The sequence below is a fragment of the Populus nigra genome, chromosome 5 (assembly GCF_951802175.1).
Source record: "Populus nigra chromosome 5, ddPopNigr1.1, whole genome shotgun sequence".
NCBI classification, from domain to species: Eukaryota; Viridiplantae; Streptophyta; class Magnoliopsida; order Malpighiales; family Salicaceae; genus Populus; species Populus nigra.
Window position 1 is genome coordinate 21016049 of NC_084856.1, and position 20009 is coordinate 21036057.

At 33.7% G+C, this 20009-nt stretch overlaps 3 protein-coding genes across 3 annotated transcripts; 2 read left to right on the forward strand and 1 right to left on the reverse strand.

The window, feature by feature from the left end:
* Window positions 1–1044: 1044 nt before the first annotated feature.
* On the reverse strand, window positions 1045–4486 carry LOC133693452 (flavonoid 3'-monooxygenase CYP75B137-like). Its single transcript, XM_062114670.1, has 2 exons — window positions 3484–4486; window positions 1045–1813 (listed from the first exon to the last, which is right to left on the reverse strand). The coding sequence occupies exons 1-2, from the start codon at window positions 4438–4440 to the stop codon at window positions 1187–1189; spliced, it is 1584 nt and encodes a 527-aa protein (XP_061970654.1). The 5' UTR covers window positions 4441–4486; the 3' UTR covers window positions 1045–1186.
* A 4154-nt stretch (window positions 4487–8640) lies between these two features.
* On the forward strand, window positions 8641–13641 carry LOC133695127 (double-stranded RNA-binding protein 2-like). Its single transcript, XM_062116954.1, has 4 exons — window positions 8641–8834; window positions 10091–10340; window positions 11262–11481; window positions 12083–13641. Exons 2-4 carry the CDS (start codon window positions 10095–10097, stop codon window positions 13345–13347), a joined length of 1731 nt encoding a protein of 576 aa, XP_061972938.1. The 5' UTR covers window positions 8641–8834; window positions 10091–10094; the 3' UTR covers window positions 13348–13641.
* Window positions 13642–14683: 1042 nt separating this feature from the next.
* On the forward strand, window positions 14684–18976 carry LOC133694810 (probable nucleolar protein 5-1). Its single transcript, XM_062116514.1, has 9 exons — window positions 14684–14810; window positions 15256–15354; window positions 15662–15703; window positions 16103–16282; window positions 16371–16535; window positions 16909–17109; window positions 17495–17992; window positions 18087–18221; window positions 18303–18976. Exons 2-9 carry the CDS (start codon window positions 15277–15279, stop codon window positions 18690–18692), a joined length of 1689 nt encoding a protein of 562 aa, XP_061972498.1. The 5' UTR covers window positions 14684–14810; window positions 15256–15276; the 3' UTR covers window positions 18693–18976.
* Window positions 18977–20009: the final 1033 nt, after the last annotated feature.

Consider the following 20009-nt stretch of genomic DNA (forward strand, 5'->3'; position numbering starts at 1 on the left):
TTATAATAATTAATATTAATGTAAACAAACATAAAAAAGATACCAAATGCTTGTCGCCGGTACTAGCTAGGACAAGAGCAGCATCGTGACAAAGTCATAAGGTTATAGTGGTGTAGTGTATTTTTTAAAAAAAATTATTTTTTTTGTTATAAATTAAATATATTAAAATAAATTTTTATATATCTAATTTTTACATCAGCACATCAAAATAAAAAAATATTAATTTTATATTTTTATAAAAAAACTCACTTTTAAAAAGCATTTAAAAATAAAAATTATTACACTATAAAACACTCATTTACTATATAATATTTTCAGGGAAGATTTTATGGTGTTCAGGAAATAACTAATTACATCCTAATAGTTATTTTGAGATTTTTTTGTTAAAAAAAATTAAATATAATTAGAAAAGAGAAATTCTAAACAAAAATATTTTTATCATTTTTGGTGGATCATGAGTCTTAATTTTATTATTTTCTTGTATTTGTTTTTTTAAAAAGGTGAATCCAAGAAATAACTAATAAAATATTATTAATTATACCATGAAGATCATACTTTTTATTTTATTTTTAGTAACATGAACTATAAGGATTTTTTTTAATTTGAACCCTTAACATCGGATAAAAGTACAGCCCTTTACTTCGATTCGTGGGGAAGCAAGCTCATTTTTCTTGGTATGAACTCCAAGGAGTCGATCCAGCAATGAAGGAGATTTGATCCATCTCTTGACATTTTGATTTTGGATCTTCGACCACTATTTAAGAGAATTCATTCATTTGAATGCATCAAACTAATATAAAAATCGAGAGATTTTTTAAAATTAGTTGAAGAATAAATTTAATCATGGTTAATAATAAGTGTTTTTTAAGATGAATTTATTGCCTTGAAACTCGATGGCAAAATGATAACACGAATACTTTTTTAATGATATATATATATATATATATATATATATATATATATATATATATATATATATATTGACAAATTAAATAGATAATTATATAGAGTTGGTATATATATTAAACTGAAACAATCATTACATCATATATATGAATATTCCACTTCTTGGCTTCACTTTAATTTCCATTATGAAGCAACACGACTGGAAATTAAATCCAAATCACACCACTAAAACCATAAATCTTTAGGATAGTGACCTCCACAAGAACATCTTTTCCCCGATCTACTCATAGAGGTTTGGATCAGGTAACCTTGGAGCTGGGATCACAACAAGAGGATTCTTCAACTTCATAACAATCCCAAACTTCTCTGCAAGATCTGGCTCCTTTCCCTCTGGTAATTCCCAGTCAAAACAGTGTAAGAGTGTGGCGAGGAAGTACATGAACATCCTCTCAGCCATGGCGATTCCAGCACAGCTTCTCCTTCCAGACCCAAATGGAAAATAGCTCAGGTCACTCCCAGAATAGTCCCACTTAATGCTACCATTCAAGAACCTCTCAGGATTAAAATCTAACGGATTTTCCCATACTGTAGGGTCCCTGTGTATAGCCCAGACGTTCACACAAACCCTAGCGCCCTTGGGGATAGTGTAGCCTCCTACTGTGCATGTTTGACTAGGGCAATGAGGGACTAGTAATGGAAGTACTGGGTGCAGCCTCAATGACTCCTTCATGATGGCATAGAGATATGGGAATTTGTTTATGTCAGATTCCTGTACCATTCTGTCCTTTCCGATCACTTCATCCAATTCTTGCTGTGCTTTTCTCATCACTTGTGGTTTCCTCATAATCTCAGCCATGGCAAACTCAACTGCGTTCGAGGATGTTTCTGTGCCACCCACGACCATATCCTTCATATGTTCATGTGTATGCAGATAGAATATCATTACTTTTTCATCAAGAAATTAAAGATAATATTATTAATCTCAAGTAAATTTAATAATAGTTTATCAGAGAACAATATTCCATGAATCAGTTGAATTTGATTCATGGAATATCTAATAATTAAATACTATAAATCAATCGTATTCTTTCCATTGTATATTTTTGGATTTAAATAAATGTGATATGGAGTACACATCGATCACCATCTATATAGAAACTATTGTTTAAGATTAATTTAATTAAATAATTAAACAGCCTCACATAAAAACAAAGTTCAGGTTTTTATGAGAGTGACGGCCGGTACTCTTATTTTTACTTTTTTTCACGGCTGTGCTAGGCAGTGTTCTTAGTCAAACATGCTCCGATGCTAAATCAATCTTGTAATTGATGGTTTAATAGTCTACTTTACCTTAAACTATATATTAAGGTTGTAGTAAAATAAAGTTTGAATTTATTATATTTTAAAACTATATATTATTTACTGAGAAAATTAAGGCACATGTATATATATATCATCAAATTTGATCGCCAAAATTAAAGATATAAATATGCCATTTAATTTGAAACAATTTAATTGGAATAAAATAGAAAAAAAGGCAAATGAAGTTTCATTCATTAATTATTTACCCTTGAACAATTTAAATAAGTTTGAAAATAGAGTTTTTTACTCAATTAATTGTTTGCTTTTTCTAATTTGTTTTAATCCCTTCGATCTGAAAACATCAAATTTATTTCAAATAAAATTGGTGTATAATATTTAGATTAATAATCAAAGTTCAACAATTAGTCTTATTAACTATGAAATTTGATGCGAAGCCTTAATTAATTTACTCAATAAATAAATAAGTTTGAGAATAAATTAATAAAAAGATAAAATTGATAGTTGAAGTATTATTTTGGCATCACCCCTAGTAGTGTAGGGGTAAAAGAAGGTCATCACACCTTTAATTGATCAATAGAAAATTAGGCCAGCAAAAACTCTCTCTCGTGCATGCATGTGAACTTCCACTTCTTATTGTCATCTCCATAGTGCCCATTTGTTTGCAGGTAGTGCATTCCATGTATTTCCATGAGTTTTAAAAATATTTATATTTTGAAAAATATTAAATTGAAATTTTTAGTGTTTTTTTTATGATTTTGATGTTTTTATATTAAAAATAAAAAATAATCTAAAAAATTATTTTAATATATTTTTAAATAAAAAATATTTTTTAAAAAATAACCTTCCCCCATAGTACTAGATAACTAAGCACACAATTATTACTCCATTAAAAAAATTACTTAATTCAACGAAAATGTCACTTCAAACAAACTTGTATTTCTAGGTTTAGGTCATTATAATTAACCTAAGATTTGAATCTAAGAAATTAATAAAACAATTTCTAAATTAAATTTCTTTCGTGCAATTTTAAGTATATGCGCTTCATAAGAGTTTAATACAATCTTTTAAATATTAATCCTAAGATTTGAATCTAAGAAATTAATAAAAAAAATATACTTTCTTGGCTCTCGTAACAATATTTTAAAATTTCAGTGTGTGTTTATATATATATATATATGCTAGCTTAGGTACGTAACAGAGCCGGTTGCATAATTATTGTGATCATGAAAACTATAGACCGAAAAGAGAACATACCATGAGTAAGGCTTTGACGTGAGTCATGGTGAGTGGTGTTTTGGGATCTCCCTCGTCCTTCAATTTCAGCAAGAATCCCAAGAAGTCCTCGCACTCTATGCTTCTACTCCTGGTTGCATCCCTCGTGCCATTTTCATCAACCTTCAATCGTTTATCAATCATTTTCTCGAAGATCTGCTCGAACTTCATGGCCAGACCACGCATCTTCTTCACCACACCTTGTAGATCGAATCTAGCCAGGCTAGGGAAAAAATCCGAAACGTTGGGCTTGCTCAATAACGCAGTCATCTCAGCCACCACTCCTCTGAATTCTGCACCTAAACTAGCCCTATCTTTTCCTTGGATCGTGCCACCCCATAACATGCTGGTCACGACATTGAACACGGTTAGAAATAGCTGATCTCCCACGTTGATCGGTGACCCTGCATGGCTATAAATGTACTTGATGGTGTTTCGAACTTCCCGGGAGCGAGGGGGGTAGAGAGAGTCCAAGGTGGTGTTGCTAAGCATCTTGGAGACGCATACTTTTCTCAGCATCCTCCATTCGGGACCATATGGGGTTGCAACTATGTTGGACCGACCGTAGTCCATTGCTCGACTCACATCAGGAATGTCACGGTTAGCAAACGTAATATCATGATCTTTGAGAACTTCGGAGGCCAGCGAAGGGGAGGTCACAACAATACCAAGCTTGTAGCCGAGTTGAAGCTTGAATATTGGGCCGTGAGTTTGAGCTAGCTTTGCAAAATACGAATGAATATCTGGTTCGAGAGACGCAAGATTGCCGATCAATGGGAGGCCTCTCGGACCTGGTGGTAGAGAGGAGCTCCTCTTCATAGATTTGGCATATATCCATCCATACCAAATGACTGAAAAGATGGCGGAGAGAGTAACTAGTATGGTTGCAGGCACATCCATGTTGATATCTTCAAGCAAATACGAGATGGTTCTGATCATGGTGTTAATTTTTGAGAAATATTTGGATACAAATTGTGGAGTTGAGTTTCGGAGAAGGGGAAGGGCGTGCTCTGTATGGACGGGTAATGGAGGAGGTAAATGGGAACTTGAACCAACGAATGACATTCCACCAAGAGCAATTACTAGGAGTTTTAATAGGCAAACATCGCATTCAGCTGGCTTAATTTTTCAAATCTTAAACGTAAAAAATAATTATGAGTTTGAAAAATAATTATGAGTCTAAAAATTTATATACTTATATTAATTTTAAAAATTGTAAAATTAATTAAGATATAGAGGCAAGTTAATTCAAATATCTATAATAATAATAAATAAAAAGACAAATATAGCATATGAGAAAGAGAATTTTATTTTCACTTTCAAAACAATGTTTTTAAAAATAAATTATTTTTTTATTTTAATTAGTATTTTTATATCATTTTGATATACTGTTATAAAAATAAATTTTAATAAAATTTTTTAAAAATATTTTAAAACCCAACACGAAATAATCATTTTATTTTTAATTAAGGTGAAGGGCCCGGTTCATAGGAAACAAAATTGCATTGAAAAAACAAGCGAACACAACCCGTTAAATAGTATTGTCCAAAAGAATCTTTTAAATCCCATGAGCATGTGAGTAATTGCACTCCTTCTAGCTGTAACAAAAGTTACTGAAACTCATGTGGAAGATTGGTTTTTTTAAAAATGTATTTATCTTGATAAAATATTAAATTAATATTATTTTATTAATTTTTAATGTAATGATATTAAAAAAATAAATTTAAAAAATTATTTTTAAATACTTTTCAAGTGAAAAATATTGTTATGAAGTGCGGTAGCTTCTGCATTAAAATGTTTCTGAAAAGTACATTTACCTTGAAAAGTTATTAAATTAATTTTTTTAATTATTTTTATCAGGTCAAAATTAAAAAATATATATATATTTTTTAAATAAAAAATATTTTTCATCACAATAACAAACATATAATAAAACTAAACTGGTCCATAAACAGGTTAGAAGTTGAGTTAGTTAATTTGAATTGATTTAAGTTCAAAATAATATCATTTTATTTTTTCAAAAAATAAACTACAATAACATTTATTTTAAAAAAAAAAATTAGCTTGGGTTAAGAAAAAAACTAGTCAAATCCTAAATAGATCTGCTAGGTGAAATCAGGTTTGATAATATGTTTGTAACCTTGCTTCTTTAACGGTGTATCTTATCGATTCCTATAACTTGTAATTATATTCCTCTTTCTTGAGACTTGATCCTATATCGATCTTTTAGTTCAAGTCAAGTTTACTTGAATTATTTTTTTTAATTTTTTAATTAAATTTTGATAGTTGATTTATTATAATTAAGTTTTTTAATTTATCTTGACTTGAATTTTATGATTTTATAGTAATTTCACACTCTAGATTGCAAGTTTTGTAAATTAATTATTGTTGATTTAGATTAATTTAAAATATTATTATTTTGATATATTTTTAAAATATATATATATTATCTAATATATCACCATTTAAATATTTTTAAAGTGTTTTAACAATATATATATATATAATACATTACTGTTTAAATATTTTAAAAATATTTCATCTATTATACATTAAGATTTTAACTTCGTAATGTACTAACATTGTGTCTACGCTGAAATTAAAAAAAAAAGAAAAAAGAAAAAAAGAAACGATCCTCTGGAGTCGAACAGCGCAGGCGAAAAAAAAAAAACTTCTATAAACTATTACTTGTGAGTGATCCCAGTTGTTTCTATTCAATATTCCTACTATCCTGGTGTCATCCATACCCGTTTTTTACAGCCACAACCCAGAGCTACAGCAAAAACCATAATAACAGCAGAAACCAGCATGATTACTAACCAAATCTACTACGTTAGATGAGAGCTTCTCATACATAATAATTTGATTTGGAAAGAACAAAACATTGAAAGTGAAATCTGTCTAAATTAGCAGGACCCTTCTGTTTATCTGAATGAATCAGTACATCTTCCTCCTGCAGAAAGCATGTCAAGATCAGGTTCTCCTGTACTTGCTGTTGACCCCCTGAGATGCGTTCGTTAAAATAATTAAAAGTGAAGTCTTTCTAAGATTTAGCTGCTTGCATTGACTGTTGTAAATTTGTAATGGTCTTGGGTTTACAGCGGGAGTGCAGTTTTGAGTCTTTTGACCTTTGAGGCTGTGCTTTCCAAGAACTGTCGGCTTGCCGGGATCTATCTTTTCCTGGGATTCTTGCTTGTGTTTACACTCCTCGTATGAGGAGAAAAGGTTCATAGCTTAAGCCCGTAGCTGGTAGCCACTGTTGTTAAATCCAGCCCAGAGGGTGATCAGGAGCCTGGCTGATTCACCCTCTGCCTTGACAAAAATGCAAGAAAATCAACTTGAAGTGGACTTGGTTTGTCATAGTTGACCGGTAAGAATCTAAATTGATTTTTATTTTAATTTTTAAAAAAGATATTAATTTGTCTTTTTTTCTAATTTTTTTATTTGCTTGATTTAATTTGTCTAGTCCATGACACGAGTTTTACACTAGTCAATCTCAAATCAGGTTTAATAATAATTGCGGTAGTATCTTTGCTTTTGTTTTTTTAAAGGGGATAATAAAAAATAATGGTTTTTATTTTTCAATTGAGTGAGAGACTTCTAAATTAGTTTCATTAATTTAAATAAGTTTTATTAGACAATATGTTACATGCTAGGTTAGATTTTTTATTTTATATTATATTTATATTTGTTAAAATTCTAATTCACCCCTTACTTTCATTGAATATAACTAAAAAATTATCATGAAAATATATATATAAAAACTCCTAAATATCAATTTTAATTTTTTTAATGTCATTTCATTGTACTGGCAAATACATATAAAAACCAAAACGCCCCAAAAACCTAATTTTAAAATTTTTGTTTTTACTATACATCTAAAATATTCAAAGACATATTTCAACCCTAATTATACTTCATAGCTAAATAAATAATTTTGCATGAAAAAAACAAAATAATTATTTTACTATAAAAATCCACATTAAAATGTGATGTGAAGCATGCATAGTAGCGAAAACACTGACTCCAATTAGTTTTTTTTTTTCCTAAAAACATTTCTCTAGGTTTTTTTTATTTTATCACAATAAGCCATTGTTCTAATTAAACTAATTAGCTCTACAATTCAATTTTTATTTTTACAGTTTTTTCCTACTTTTCTTACAAGCATTGTGTTTTTTTATAGTATAAATAAAACTATGATATAGTTATCATTATACATTTTTTTATATATATTATAACTATAATTACCATCACATGCTTCGATACCTTGTATTATCTCAATTAATTTTTTATCACAAATTTTATTGTAATTTAACCTAAATTCATAATTTCAATCATATAAATCTCCCAATCAAGGATTGTTTCTTCTCATATTCTAAGAATTTAAAAATAACGGTCATAAAATATCCTATACATATCCTCTACATAGCTTACACACATTCAATTAAAAAATCATCTTTTTAATTTGATAAAAAAAAAATCATTAAGAAAAAAGTTAAAATACCCACCCCAACCCACCCCTTTTAAAGTTTTTTTTTATATATAAATATATTAAAAAGATATATTTTATATTATTACTATTAATATTAATATATTAAAAAGATTAAAAAATAATTTAAAATAAAAAAAATAATTTTATTAACAAATACAGCCTTGTTGCAAAGACAAACAAGACTTTGGTATGAACTTAAAAATTATATTTAATAATATAGCTGGATATATTTTTTTAAATTTACCATAAATATATTAAGATAATACTATTAAAAACGACTTAGTGTTAGGATTAACTCAGGACTAGTCTGATCTAAAATAAGTTTTTTTTTTATAATTAGAAAAATTTTAAAAATCATATTGTTTTTATAATTTGGTATGAACTTAAAAATCTGATTTGATTTTATAATTTTTTAAAAAATCATATTGTTTTTACTTTAAAATTTTAAAAGAATATTATTCAATTAAGTCAAATCAATATAATGAACTCATAACCGAATCATGCACAAAACCGAGTTTAATAACTTTATATTTGCATAAATATGACGACCTGATTACCAGCTTAAATGGTAAAATTTTGTTACGTGATGCGACAAAAAAGGAGACTGTAAGTTAAAAACTAAACTATAACTAAAAAACGGCAGCGACTTTCTCTAGTTCCATGTCACATTTTGTCATCGTAAGTTTCGCACTCTCGCCAAATTCTCTCTCCCCCACCCTGAAAATCTCCACTACCGCTTCCACTGTTCAACGCTTCTTCTTATCTCACTTTCCCACAAGTTTTCCATCACTTTCTCGGGAAAATTCTAGCTCAAGATTCTGACTTCAACATATACTTGCAGGTAAGGGGACCGACTCTCTTGCCCTTGTTGGGTTTTCTGTAAAGATCATTTCTTTTTAACGTTTTGGTTCTTTCTTGAGCTGATTTGATATTTTTTGGGCTGTTTCCTCATCTGGGTTTTGTGTCATTTTATTGGATGTGAATCATTGTGTATTGGGATATTAAATATTAATTGGGTCTTTAAAAATGAGGTCCTTGAGGTGGGTTTTGGAAAATATTGTGCGGGTTTGTTGTATTTTTTTTAGCTCTCTTGGCTGTTTTTGCCTTTTGATTTGAGTTGCTGAAATTCAGTTGTCTTTTTCATTGGATCATTTTAAGGGATTGATGCTTCTACTATTGTGTTAAGACTAAGAGAAGAGTTGTTAGAGTCGAGTGGACCTAATAGGGTTTGTGTACTTAATAAGTATGATTTTTTATTTCTGGTATTCAGCTGAACATTCCCACATTTACATTCTGTTTTCCTTGTTTTGTTTTGTGTTTTGTTTCCCTTTTTAAGCATGCAAATAAGAACTAATTATTGCTTATTAAATAAAGCACCAACATTTTAGCTAGTAGAAGCTATCAATAGGCCTACGTTAAGGTCATTTGATATGGTAAACTAGCTATTCCAGGTTGTTTGAAAGTTTTAGTTTACCTGTATCTGGGATACAGCCATTTACTTTTCATTAGTGGTAGATGTGAATGTTTTGACTTATAGACTTTGACATGATAAAACAGACACTAGTACTTATCCTAATGATAGTTTCTTTTCCAATTAGATTTTAGAAATACCAGTTGAAAGTAATAATTGATTTTTATACATGGGTTAATAGTCTCTTGTTGACTACCTTCACGCATAAGTAGATGGGTGGGCACATTTTTAACAAGTTATCCTTTTGATCTTGAAAACCATTTTTTTGGCAATCCATTCGTGTTTGTCTGCTATCATGGTTAGGTAGCAGGCAATCAGAGTTTCATCATCATAAGAGCTTGACATTCTTGCAAAAAGGAAGTTACATAAAGGAAACTGAATTCTGGTTGACTACTTGTATAATATGTGAAACAAGTTTCTTCTGTTTCACTTCTCTTGCATGTTGAACTTGTGTACGAATTGGAAACAGCATCACAGCATAAAGGTTTTGCTTTTTTCTCAATATCAGTCGGGAAATCCTTGTATGATTTTCTGTATACCTTTTCATATTAAGTGTAAAAGAAGTGAATTTCTTCTCCCTCATCCCCAAACAGTTTGCTTTAATATATTTCCAATTTCACATGTAGAGATATGTATAAGAACCAACTACAAGAGTTGGCCCAAAGAAGCTGTTTCAACCTGCCATCCTATTCGTGTATAAGGGAAGGGCCAGATCATGCCCCTCGATTCAAATCTACTGTCAACTTCAATGGAGAGACTTTTGAAAGCCCTACTTTTTACTCCACTCTGAGGTTAGCAGAACATGCTGCAGCTGAGGTAGCTCTGAACACCCTAGCAAGCAGAGGCCCTTCTAAAGCATTAATTGCTGGAGTTCTGGTAAGCACTGGTCTATATATCTATCTTCTTCTATTGGATTAAAAAAAAGAGTCTTAGTTCAGTTTGAAATTACAGTGCTTAGTCATCTCTCTTTCTCACCAGCCTCAAACCCACATACAAGGGCTTTAGACCACAACACTATACCCAAAAGTTACAGTAGTCTCCAGCATTTTCTGGATTCTGATCAATGTGGCTACATTTTGTGCTCTATAATTTTGCATTTTTAGATCCATTATAGCAGTGTAGATGTTGTCAACTGGAATATGTCATGAATTGATATATCTGCATTGTTTATGTATGCTAACATTGTAAGCTTGGGTCCACCACCGACAAGCCACCACTTAGAGAGTCATGGGTCTATTTGAATTGAACTTTCACTAAATGATCATGCTATCCCCATTTTAAAATTAACTGTCTTATTCAAAACATCAATTACTCTATAATAACCACATCTGGAGAATTTCTGGGACAATAATACTTGTAATCCATCACAGAACTGAAATAGAACACTGTAGGGTTTTTTTTTTTTAAAAAAAATGACTATCCGGGATTGAAATTATAAATTTTCTTCTTTTGACAATTTTGCACCCTTTATTATTTTCTGCCAGGAACATCCTACTCAAGAACACAATATCCAGTACAATTGTAAATATTATTTATGGTAAAGAGAAGGTTAAGGTTGATATGCAGCAAGAATGAAAGAAATAAACAAAATACAGGACAAGCTATTCATGGCTTAAAGAAAATGTTTTTGGATCTTCTTTGTTTAAATTGACTTATAGCCTTCTTCATATTTGCATCTTCATAGCACATCATTCTCTAATATACTCTTTTGTTAGTTTCTGTAACTTATCCATTGTTTACCTCAAAAGTTAAACATTTTACAGTCCAGACTATGTTTTTATGCTTTCTTCTGCTCAGGATGAAACAGGAGTCTACAAGAATTTGCTCCAGGAGACTGCTCACAGAGCTGGGTTAAAGCTTCCTGTGTACACCACAATTCGATCAGGACCTGGCCATGTTCCTGTGTTCTCGTGCAATGTTGAGCTTGCAGGAATGAGCTTTACTGGAGAATCAGCAAGAACAAAGAAACAAGCGCAGAAGAATGCAGCCATGGCTGCTTGGTCTGCTCTGAAAAGATGTACGCATTTCATCTTTCTATATAATTCCTGTTCAGATTGCTCTGACTTGGTTAGAATCTAAACAAGTAGTATTTTATCTGCCTTTTTCAGTTTGTAAAAGGTAGTTTGCTCACTAGAATAAGCAAGTTGGGAACTGGGAATTAGTGCTTCTGGCTCATCTTTCTCCTCCATTTTGCTTCGAAACTAGAAATCTGAAGGCATAGATACATGCGATCTGTGTCTTAGACTGTCTTGCCTAAAAAGGGAGAGTTCATGAGATACATACACGAACATCATCAATTGCTTGATTTGTGGTCCCATGTGGGATCTATTAAAACTCGCAAACTGTTCATGTACTTGGAAATTTGTGAAAAAATATGCTTTCATCTTGCAAAAAACTCCCACATTTTTGGTTCAGAATTGTATGGCTTTATTATTATATAATCTCTGCGGAAACTTCCACATGTTTTCCTTGGTTTAGAGCTATCAAGTACATGGATTTCATTTTGACATCTACAGTTTTACCACTTGTTATTCGTTGAATTATTGGCTCTATAACTTTGATAAGAACTTTACCAGTATTTTAATACAATGACCATCTGAATATTTGCATTTCTGTAGTGGTTCAGCACAGCACATCATCTTCCAATTCATCGACTTCTCCTCCAGTGGAGGCTAAAAGGATTAGTGAAGAACAAGAACAAGTTGTTATTGCTCGTGTTCTTGCATCTCTGCAACCAGCTGAGTTAAAGAACTCCAAGCAAAATGATTCCCAGCGAGGCCAGGAGAGATTCTTTCCTGTCTGCAATGACTTAACCCCTCCACTACCAACTTTATATCCTGTGCAGTGCCATAGCTGGGCTTACCCTAGCTTTTCCCCGGAAATGGCCATATACCAAATGTGGCAGCAAGAAGAATTGTTTCAGCTGCAAAACCGTTTATTGGCACTTCAAATTCCATCGGTTTCTCCTGGCCCTCAAATTCTTCCATATATGCAGTCCATACTCCCCTCTGATTCAGTTCTATTTGGTCCTCTGAGGGAGCAAGAACCTGTACCTGTAGGACCCAGAATTACAATCGCCACTTCAAGACCATTGTACTTGGCTGATCATGTTGTCCCTGATCCAATCAAGGGAGAGTCCACGGTGACCATTAGTGAGATACATGAGGAGAAACCAGAAGAATCACTCCAGTGCTCTACATCAGTTATTCCAGATCCCCCTGTTGGTGGCAACTTCAATGCTGAACCAAGATCCAAGGACCCAGTTGATATGGATGACAAACAGATGAAGGTTGAACCGGAAAGAAAAGTTGAAAATGTTCAACCAGGAGATAACCAAACTAGAAAATTTGAATGGGCTTCCAGCAGCAATACAGATTCTGGATATAGACCTGCGGACTTCCAAGCACAAAACAAGCACAGTTTTCACTCTTCCCAGGGTACTCTGCAGTATTCTCCAAGAGCAAGCACGTTCAGGAGTTGTAGACCAGCTCCATCTGCAGCACCTCCTGTAATGATCAGATCTGTGAGGCCTTTACCTTCATCCACTGCACCTTCTGCACTTAACAACAATATGGGACCTCCTTCAGTGCCCAAACTGCAAGATTTGGCAGCACAAAATCCTGCTCCACCGAGAATGCGAACTGGAGGATCTCATTCATATCTGGCCAGGCCCTTGCCTCAAAGAATGAACCTTGGTGGTGTGCACCCGCGTTTCATGGCACCAGCTGTTCGAATAAGATCAGTTGTTCCTGTCTGTTCAGCTCCTCCAGCAAGGAGAATGCCAACTTCAGGTCAAGTGGTACCTGATAGAGAGAGCAAAGCTACAGCAGTACCAGAAGACGTGAAAACAGCAAGTTCAGAGCTCGGTAAGCTTAAAAAATGAGCGGGTTATAGATACCAAACAGCTCATCATTTTGCTTTTAGATTTTACTAGCTGCATGGCCCACTCGTTGCTGCGGGATAGCTGGAGAAAAACAACAGGAGGAGGGATATTAATGGTATCTGATGAAGCTCTTTGACGGTTTTCTGTTTTCATCACTAAGGTGGCCAAGATCCATAGGAGCACCTGTATTCTATCTATTTATTGACTGTGTTAGAAAGCAATGTTTGTAAATTGCTATTTTGTCAGGATTGTTTTTCGAAGCCTTTATATAAGAAATGAAGATGTTTTATGAAACAGATGCTTAGATCTTTCACTAGAAGTGTGATGATGCCAGCAATGTCACTGTTTGACCCCTTTTTTCGACTGAGCAGAACGAAGCCATTGAGTGTGGAAAATGAACCACCTATAAATCAATTTAATCTCCTGAAGTCGTTGATTCAATGTGTATAGACCCCCTTTCCTCGGTCTAAAAACAGAGAGAATGAGTTGTTATTGGGTTAAAAAATCTCAGCTCCTTGAGAAAAAAGCATATTAAAAGCCAACTGGTTGCCCGAGGCCGCCTAGCCTCATCAACTTGCAGAAAATGTCAAAAGAAAGGTTAGAACATCATGCACTCAGCAGGAACCAGAGAGATGCAGCAGGTGGTGAGCATTGCAGCGTGACAAGTCAGATATAAACATGTTATATGCATTTATATGAAAGCCCATCAACATTATTACATGACTTCAAATAACTATCATGGAGTTCACCAAATCCATTCTATCATGTTGAATTTGTATTTAAAGGAACACTGTGAGAGAAAGATTCAGAACTTAATTTATCATTCCTAAATTATATTTGTATTTGTAAAGATTCATAGATGAAAAAATCTCTTGTTCTTCTAAATACCTGATAAAACCTGATTAGGATATTTTTTATCCTGATAAATATCCTATAAAATCTAATCTAAATGGAACATTCTCGGAATTGAGGACGGAGATGAAATAAATCCTCCTTCTAATTGGGAAATCCAACCCAATTATCTCCCTTTCTATCTAGAAAAATTATACTCGATTAAATACAATTAAAAAAATGTTCAATTGATTAAATTAATAAATCAGGGGTCTTTTCGACAAAATGATGAAAATACAGGATGCAAACAAAGTTTAACCGAAAAACCCTAGTGAACGAAAATAAATAAATGCAAACACCACCTTAAACCTTGACATGACACGTGAGCCAAAAAAAACCCAACTTACCCAAAAACTCCCAACTCGTTATTTAACATTCCTAAGATACCCCCGTTAATCACAGATGTCCACCAGCCACAGCGAGTACTAAAAACTCCCTAGCCTCCCTTATAAACAGCGAGTCTCGACTCTCAGCCTCTGTGTATCGCTAGTACTCCAATGTATAAAAGCCCCTTAAACCCTAAGAGCACCCTTTCTTCTTTCCTCTGGAGAACGCAGTTGTTGTAAAGAGAGGTAAGCAATTTTCCTCTTCAAAGTTCTACTTTTTCCCCACTTCTCTTCTTTTATGATGAAAGACTCCTATGTGTATATCTCTTGATTTTCTCATTGTTTTCTTCTCCCTCTAAATGATATCTGCTATTTTGGGTGTAGTAGAAAGGTCTGATACCAAAGCGAGTGTCTTTTGTTTCTTCTTTTGGAAGTGATTGGTGTTAAAAAGGTTGTTTTTTATATGGGTTTTGCTTTGAACTTCGTGAAGTTGGTTCTCTTTGTTCCTTAAAGAGTTACTCTCTGTGTCTGTGTTTTTTTTAGTTTGTTGTTAGTTTGTGAATCATTGAATGCTTGTTTTGATAAGTGAAAATTAGTAAAGTGTGGCTTTTTTGGGAGTTGTAGGTGGTTGGAATGAAGTGGGATGGTTAAGTTAGTAGCTTAAAGTAACGGGATGGTGTTGATTTTGCAGGGTTTTCAGAGGTATTGAAAGATGCTTTTGCTATTCGAGACGCCAGGGGGCTTTGCCCTTTTTAAAGTCTTGGATGAAGGAAAGCTATCTAAAGTTGAGGTAATCATTTTTTGTAACTCTGTTTCTGTCTGTTGTTTGGTTTTTGAGAAAAGTGAGGATAATAGAGTTATGTTCGTCATGGTTGTTTATGTGTTATTCGTTTCGGAGTGGTGAATGTATGTATCTCTGTTATACATACTGTTGTCAATTCAAGTTTTTCTTTTCTTGTCTGTCAAATAACTGAAGGCTAGAGCAATTATGGTTCAGTGTACGGTTTTCTCTAGTTTATTTTTCTGCACAAATAGTGCAATATTTCTTCTTCTTTTTTGTGCCAAAGTTAATTGTGCATTTATGTCTCTTGCTACAGGATTTGGGGAAGGAGTTTTCAAGCCCAGACTCGGCAAGAAAGGTACTTAATCTCATGTAGTTTAGAAAGTGGATAGCCAGCCCAGGATTCATTTTATATTTTTGCTGAAAATTTTATTTTCTATACATCTAATGCGCATCAGTCAAAAAATTTATTGTTTGTTTGCTATTTGAGTATTCTGAATTCTACATTACCTCTTTGGTTGCTTAAAAATATATTTGATTACAGAACCTGGTTCTTCTTTTTTTTAATTGACGCCCAACATCTTCACATATACTTTTCTATTTTACATTGCATATAGCATCTACAAGCTCTAAGGGTACCTGGTTTCTCCTTTTAAATTGGTTGCCATGCCTGCTATAGGAAATTTTTCCTTCTGTAATATGCTTGTATTGAGCTTTATTGGGCTTGAATTTAACTGTTACTTGGTACAAACACCAGGTGGTGAAGTTGAAAGCTTTTTCAAAGTTTGAGAACACAGCTGAGGCTTTGGAAGCTGCTACCAAAATAATTGAAAGCTCAACCAGCAAAGGTCTGCGGAAATTCTTGCGTGCTAACTGTGATGGTGAAACATTAGGTGTAGCTGATTCAAAGCTTGGAAATGCAATAAAGGATAAACTGGTCTGCCCATATTTCTAGAGATTTATTTTCACAGTCATCTTCAATTTTAAGTCTCACCTTGTCTAAGTCAGCAATTGTCACATTGCAGAAAATAGAATGTGTTCACAACAATGCTGTCATGGAATTGATGAGGGGTGTTAGGAGTCAGTTGACAGAACTCATATCTGGTTTAGCTACTCAAGATTTGGCACCAATGAGCTTGGGTTTGTCTCACAGTCTATCCAGATACAAACTGAAGTTCAGCCCTGATAAGGTATTTACTATACATTGACGTGTCTTATTTTCTGTGGTTCAATCATCACTGTATCTATAATCATGTTCCACCATTGCTTGTTGATATGCATGTATAAATGTAAGCTAACATGTTTATGGCATGTATCCTTGTGCTTTTCAATCAATGTCATTTGTGCCTTTGTCTTCATTGGTCATTGTTCGAAGAATATTTTTCTTTGGTTGCTTTCTAGGACAGACCATTAGATTGGCAGAAGTTTGTGCTGCACTATAATTATCTTGCTTTTATTTTTGCTGAGCTATATGTATCTGGAATTTGAGTTTTGCCATTTCTTTGTAGAGCATCTGTATTTCTTTGGGGTGCTGTAATCATAATGCTCACTGCTCTGTTTTAGGTTGACACAATGATCATTCAAGCCATTGGTTTACTCGACGATCTTGATAAGGAGCTGAACACATATGCAATGAGGGTTCGAGAATGGTATGGTTGGCATTTTCCTGAGCTTGCCAAGATCATACAGGACAACATCCTTTATGCCAAAGCAGTGAAACTAATGGGTTGCCGTGATAATGCTGCAAAGCTTGATTTCTCTGAGGTAGAATCCAGTCTTTTGTTTATTGCAATAAACTGTGTTTCCTCCTCCCTCCCTCCCTCCCTCCCTCTGTGTGTGTGTGTGTGTGGTTAATGGGGTTATCATGAAATCAGTGATGCCACCCGCTTGCATTATATTCTCTAATGCTATCCTGTCTTGATCCATGTTGATACTGCTACTGGCTCTGTCTTTACCTAATTCTTGACCCTGAATGTGTTATCAAATATCCTTTAGTGAGCAATCCTCTCGAAGATGAATGTTCAATATCCCTCCTTACTGTCAAACAGCATGTTGGATCACGAGGCCACTCTTGATTATATTATTTTCCTATTGTAGGATAAGATGGTCTCTTGAATGTTTCATTAATCTCTTTCTTAAAATTTCACAGATACTGCCAGAAGAAGTTGAAGCAGAACTGAAGGAGGCAGCTATGATATCAATGGGAAGTGATGTTAGTGATGTTGACTTGATGAATATCAAAGAACTATGTGACCAGGTTTTATCTTTAGCTGAATATAGAGCTCAACTGTATGATTATTTAAAAAGCAGGATGAATACCATTGCACCAAACTTGACTGCTCTTGTTGGAGAACTCGTTGGAGCTCGGCTTATTGCCCACGGTGGTAGCTTGTTGAATCTTGCAAAGCAGCCTGGGAGCACTATACAGATTCTTGGGGCAGAAAAGGCTCTCTTCAGAGCTCTGAAAACAAAGCATGCTACTCCAAAATATGGGCTTCTTTACCATGCATCCTTGGTTGGTCAGGCTCCCCCTAAGCTGAAGGGTAAAATTTCCAGGTCACTAGCTGCAAAATCTGCACTTGCAATCCGATATGATGCTCTTGGAGATGCCCAAGATGACTCTATGGGACTGGAGAACCGGCTAAAGGTATGTTATGGAAGTTTTCATGTTAGACAACGATAACCTGTTCCTTTTGTCAGCTTTTATTGCCGGGGGATTTCTTAGACACTGTAATTTGTAGCTTGAAGCACGATTAAGGAATCTTGAAGGAAAAGAATTGGGTCGCTCTGCTGGGTCAGCTAAGGGCAAACCAAAGATAGAAGCTTATGACAAGGATAGGAAGAAGGGAGCTGGAGGATTGATAACTCCTGCCAAGGTCCACCTCTTGTTTTGAGTATGATTGTTAGTTTTTCTTTCTTCTTGTAGTTAACCCTTTAATGCCCTTTTCTTTGTGCAGACATATAATCCTTCTGCAGATGCTGTTCTTGGCCAAACACCAGATTCAACTGCTAGGAAGTTCGAAGTAGAACCAGCAAAGGAGGCTCCAGCTAGTGGAGAAGAGAAAAAAGAGAAGAAAAAGAAGAAGAGAGCTGAAGAAGAAACAACTGTGCCAGGTGACAGAAATGGAACTGCCGAACAGGATGGCGAAGGGGAAGCTAAGAAAGAAAAGAAGAAAAAGAAGAAACATCAAGCTGAGAATGATGGTGTTCAAAACGAAGCTGAAAATGTTGAGGAGGGAGGCAAGAAGAAAAAGAAGCGGAAGCATTCCGAAGCCGAACAGGATGAGGAATCTGAAATGCCAAGCAAGAAAAAAGAGAAAAAGAAGAAGAAGAAGAGTGGGGATTGAGAAAATCCAAAAAGTTGATGACTCCGCAGTTTTGGAGGAGGAGAGAGACGAGTGAGGGTTGAGAAAACTCAGAAAATTGAGGAAACGTGCTGCTCCGCAATTTTGGAGGAGAAATTAGGGTGCAGCTCCTTATTTCTATATGTAAAATTATCTTTTTTCCTGTCTAATTGTTTTTCATTTTGTTTTTTGACTTGTTTCCAATGTATTTTTCTAATTCTCATGGACATGATAGTGAGCAGTTGTCAGAATCAGACACTTCGTGCAAAATTATATTTGGAAAACTATGGACTGCGTCTCTTGCTAGTTGCTATTAGGATAAATGAAAAGACTGACAATACTGCAAACATGCATCTATTCTTATTAAGGGCAAGAGGTGACAAGAAAGCATTGCCCCCGCTATTGCTGTTCAATTTTCATATCTGGTCAAGGTACTTCTGATCCGGCAGATACTCCGGGAGAAGGGAAGAAAAAGCAATAGATGGCCAAAAAGACAGGTTGAAAAGCATCATTTTAGCCAAGTAAATCTCTCGACAAGGGATGAAGAAAATCGAAGCTGGACTCATAATTGATAGGGTCGTAAAGGAAGGCTGAGGTCCCACTGGATGTTTGTTTATCAAGTATAATATGGATGAGCTAAACCTGTCTGTGAATGAATAATTTAAACATTTGATGGAATATATATATATATATATATATATATATATATATATATATATATATATATATATATATATATAGTTGGCTGTGGAATTCATAGTAAGACTTGGTTGGCTAGAATCATTTTTTATACTTTAATGATGGTTTTGGATCCCTTCTAGGTCGATCCAAAAAAAAATTCTTTTCCAAGTCTAAGCATGGTGTGTATGATGCTCTCTTGGATCCTTGTAGCATCTAGGAAAATTTGGTTTCTTCAGAAGAAAAACACCCTTACAATTTTTATTCATAAATGGAGCATTGATTTCAAAGGGAAGTAATGAGCTGGGAAGGAGAGTGACATTAGAAATGTCTTTGAAAACGTTTTGGGAACTCAAATAATTAACCCTTTTTTTCCCACTAGTTTAAGAAGAATCAGATTTAGGAGAATATCCCCTGGAAAAAAAAAAAATCCTTTCAAACACTTAGCCAACACTCTAGCTATTTTAATGGTTAATAAAATATATGAGAAATTCCTTTTTATTTATCTGTTATTTTTTAAAAAATTATAGTTTACAGTCAACATAAAATTTTAAATTAGATGAAATAATTAAATTATCCTCATATATAATACCCATGTAGAAATTAAATATGTTATTGCAGTCCACCTAACTAAATATATTA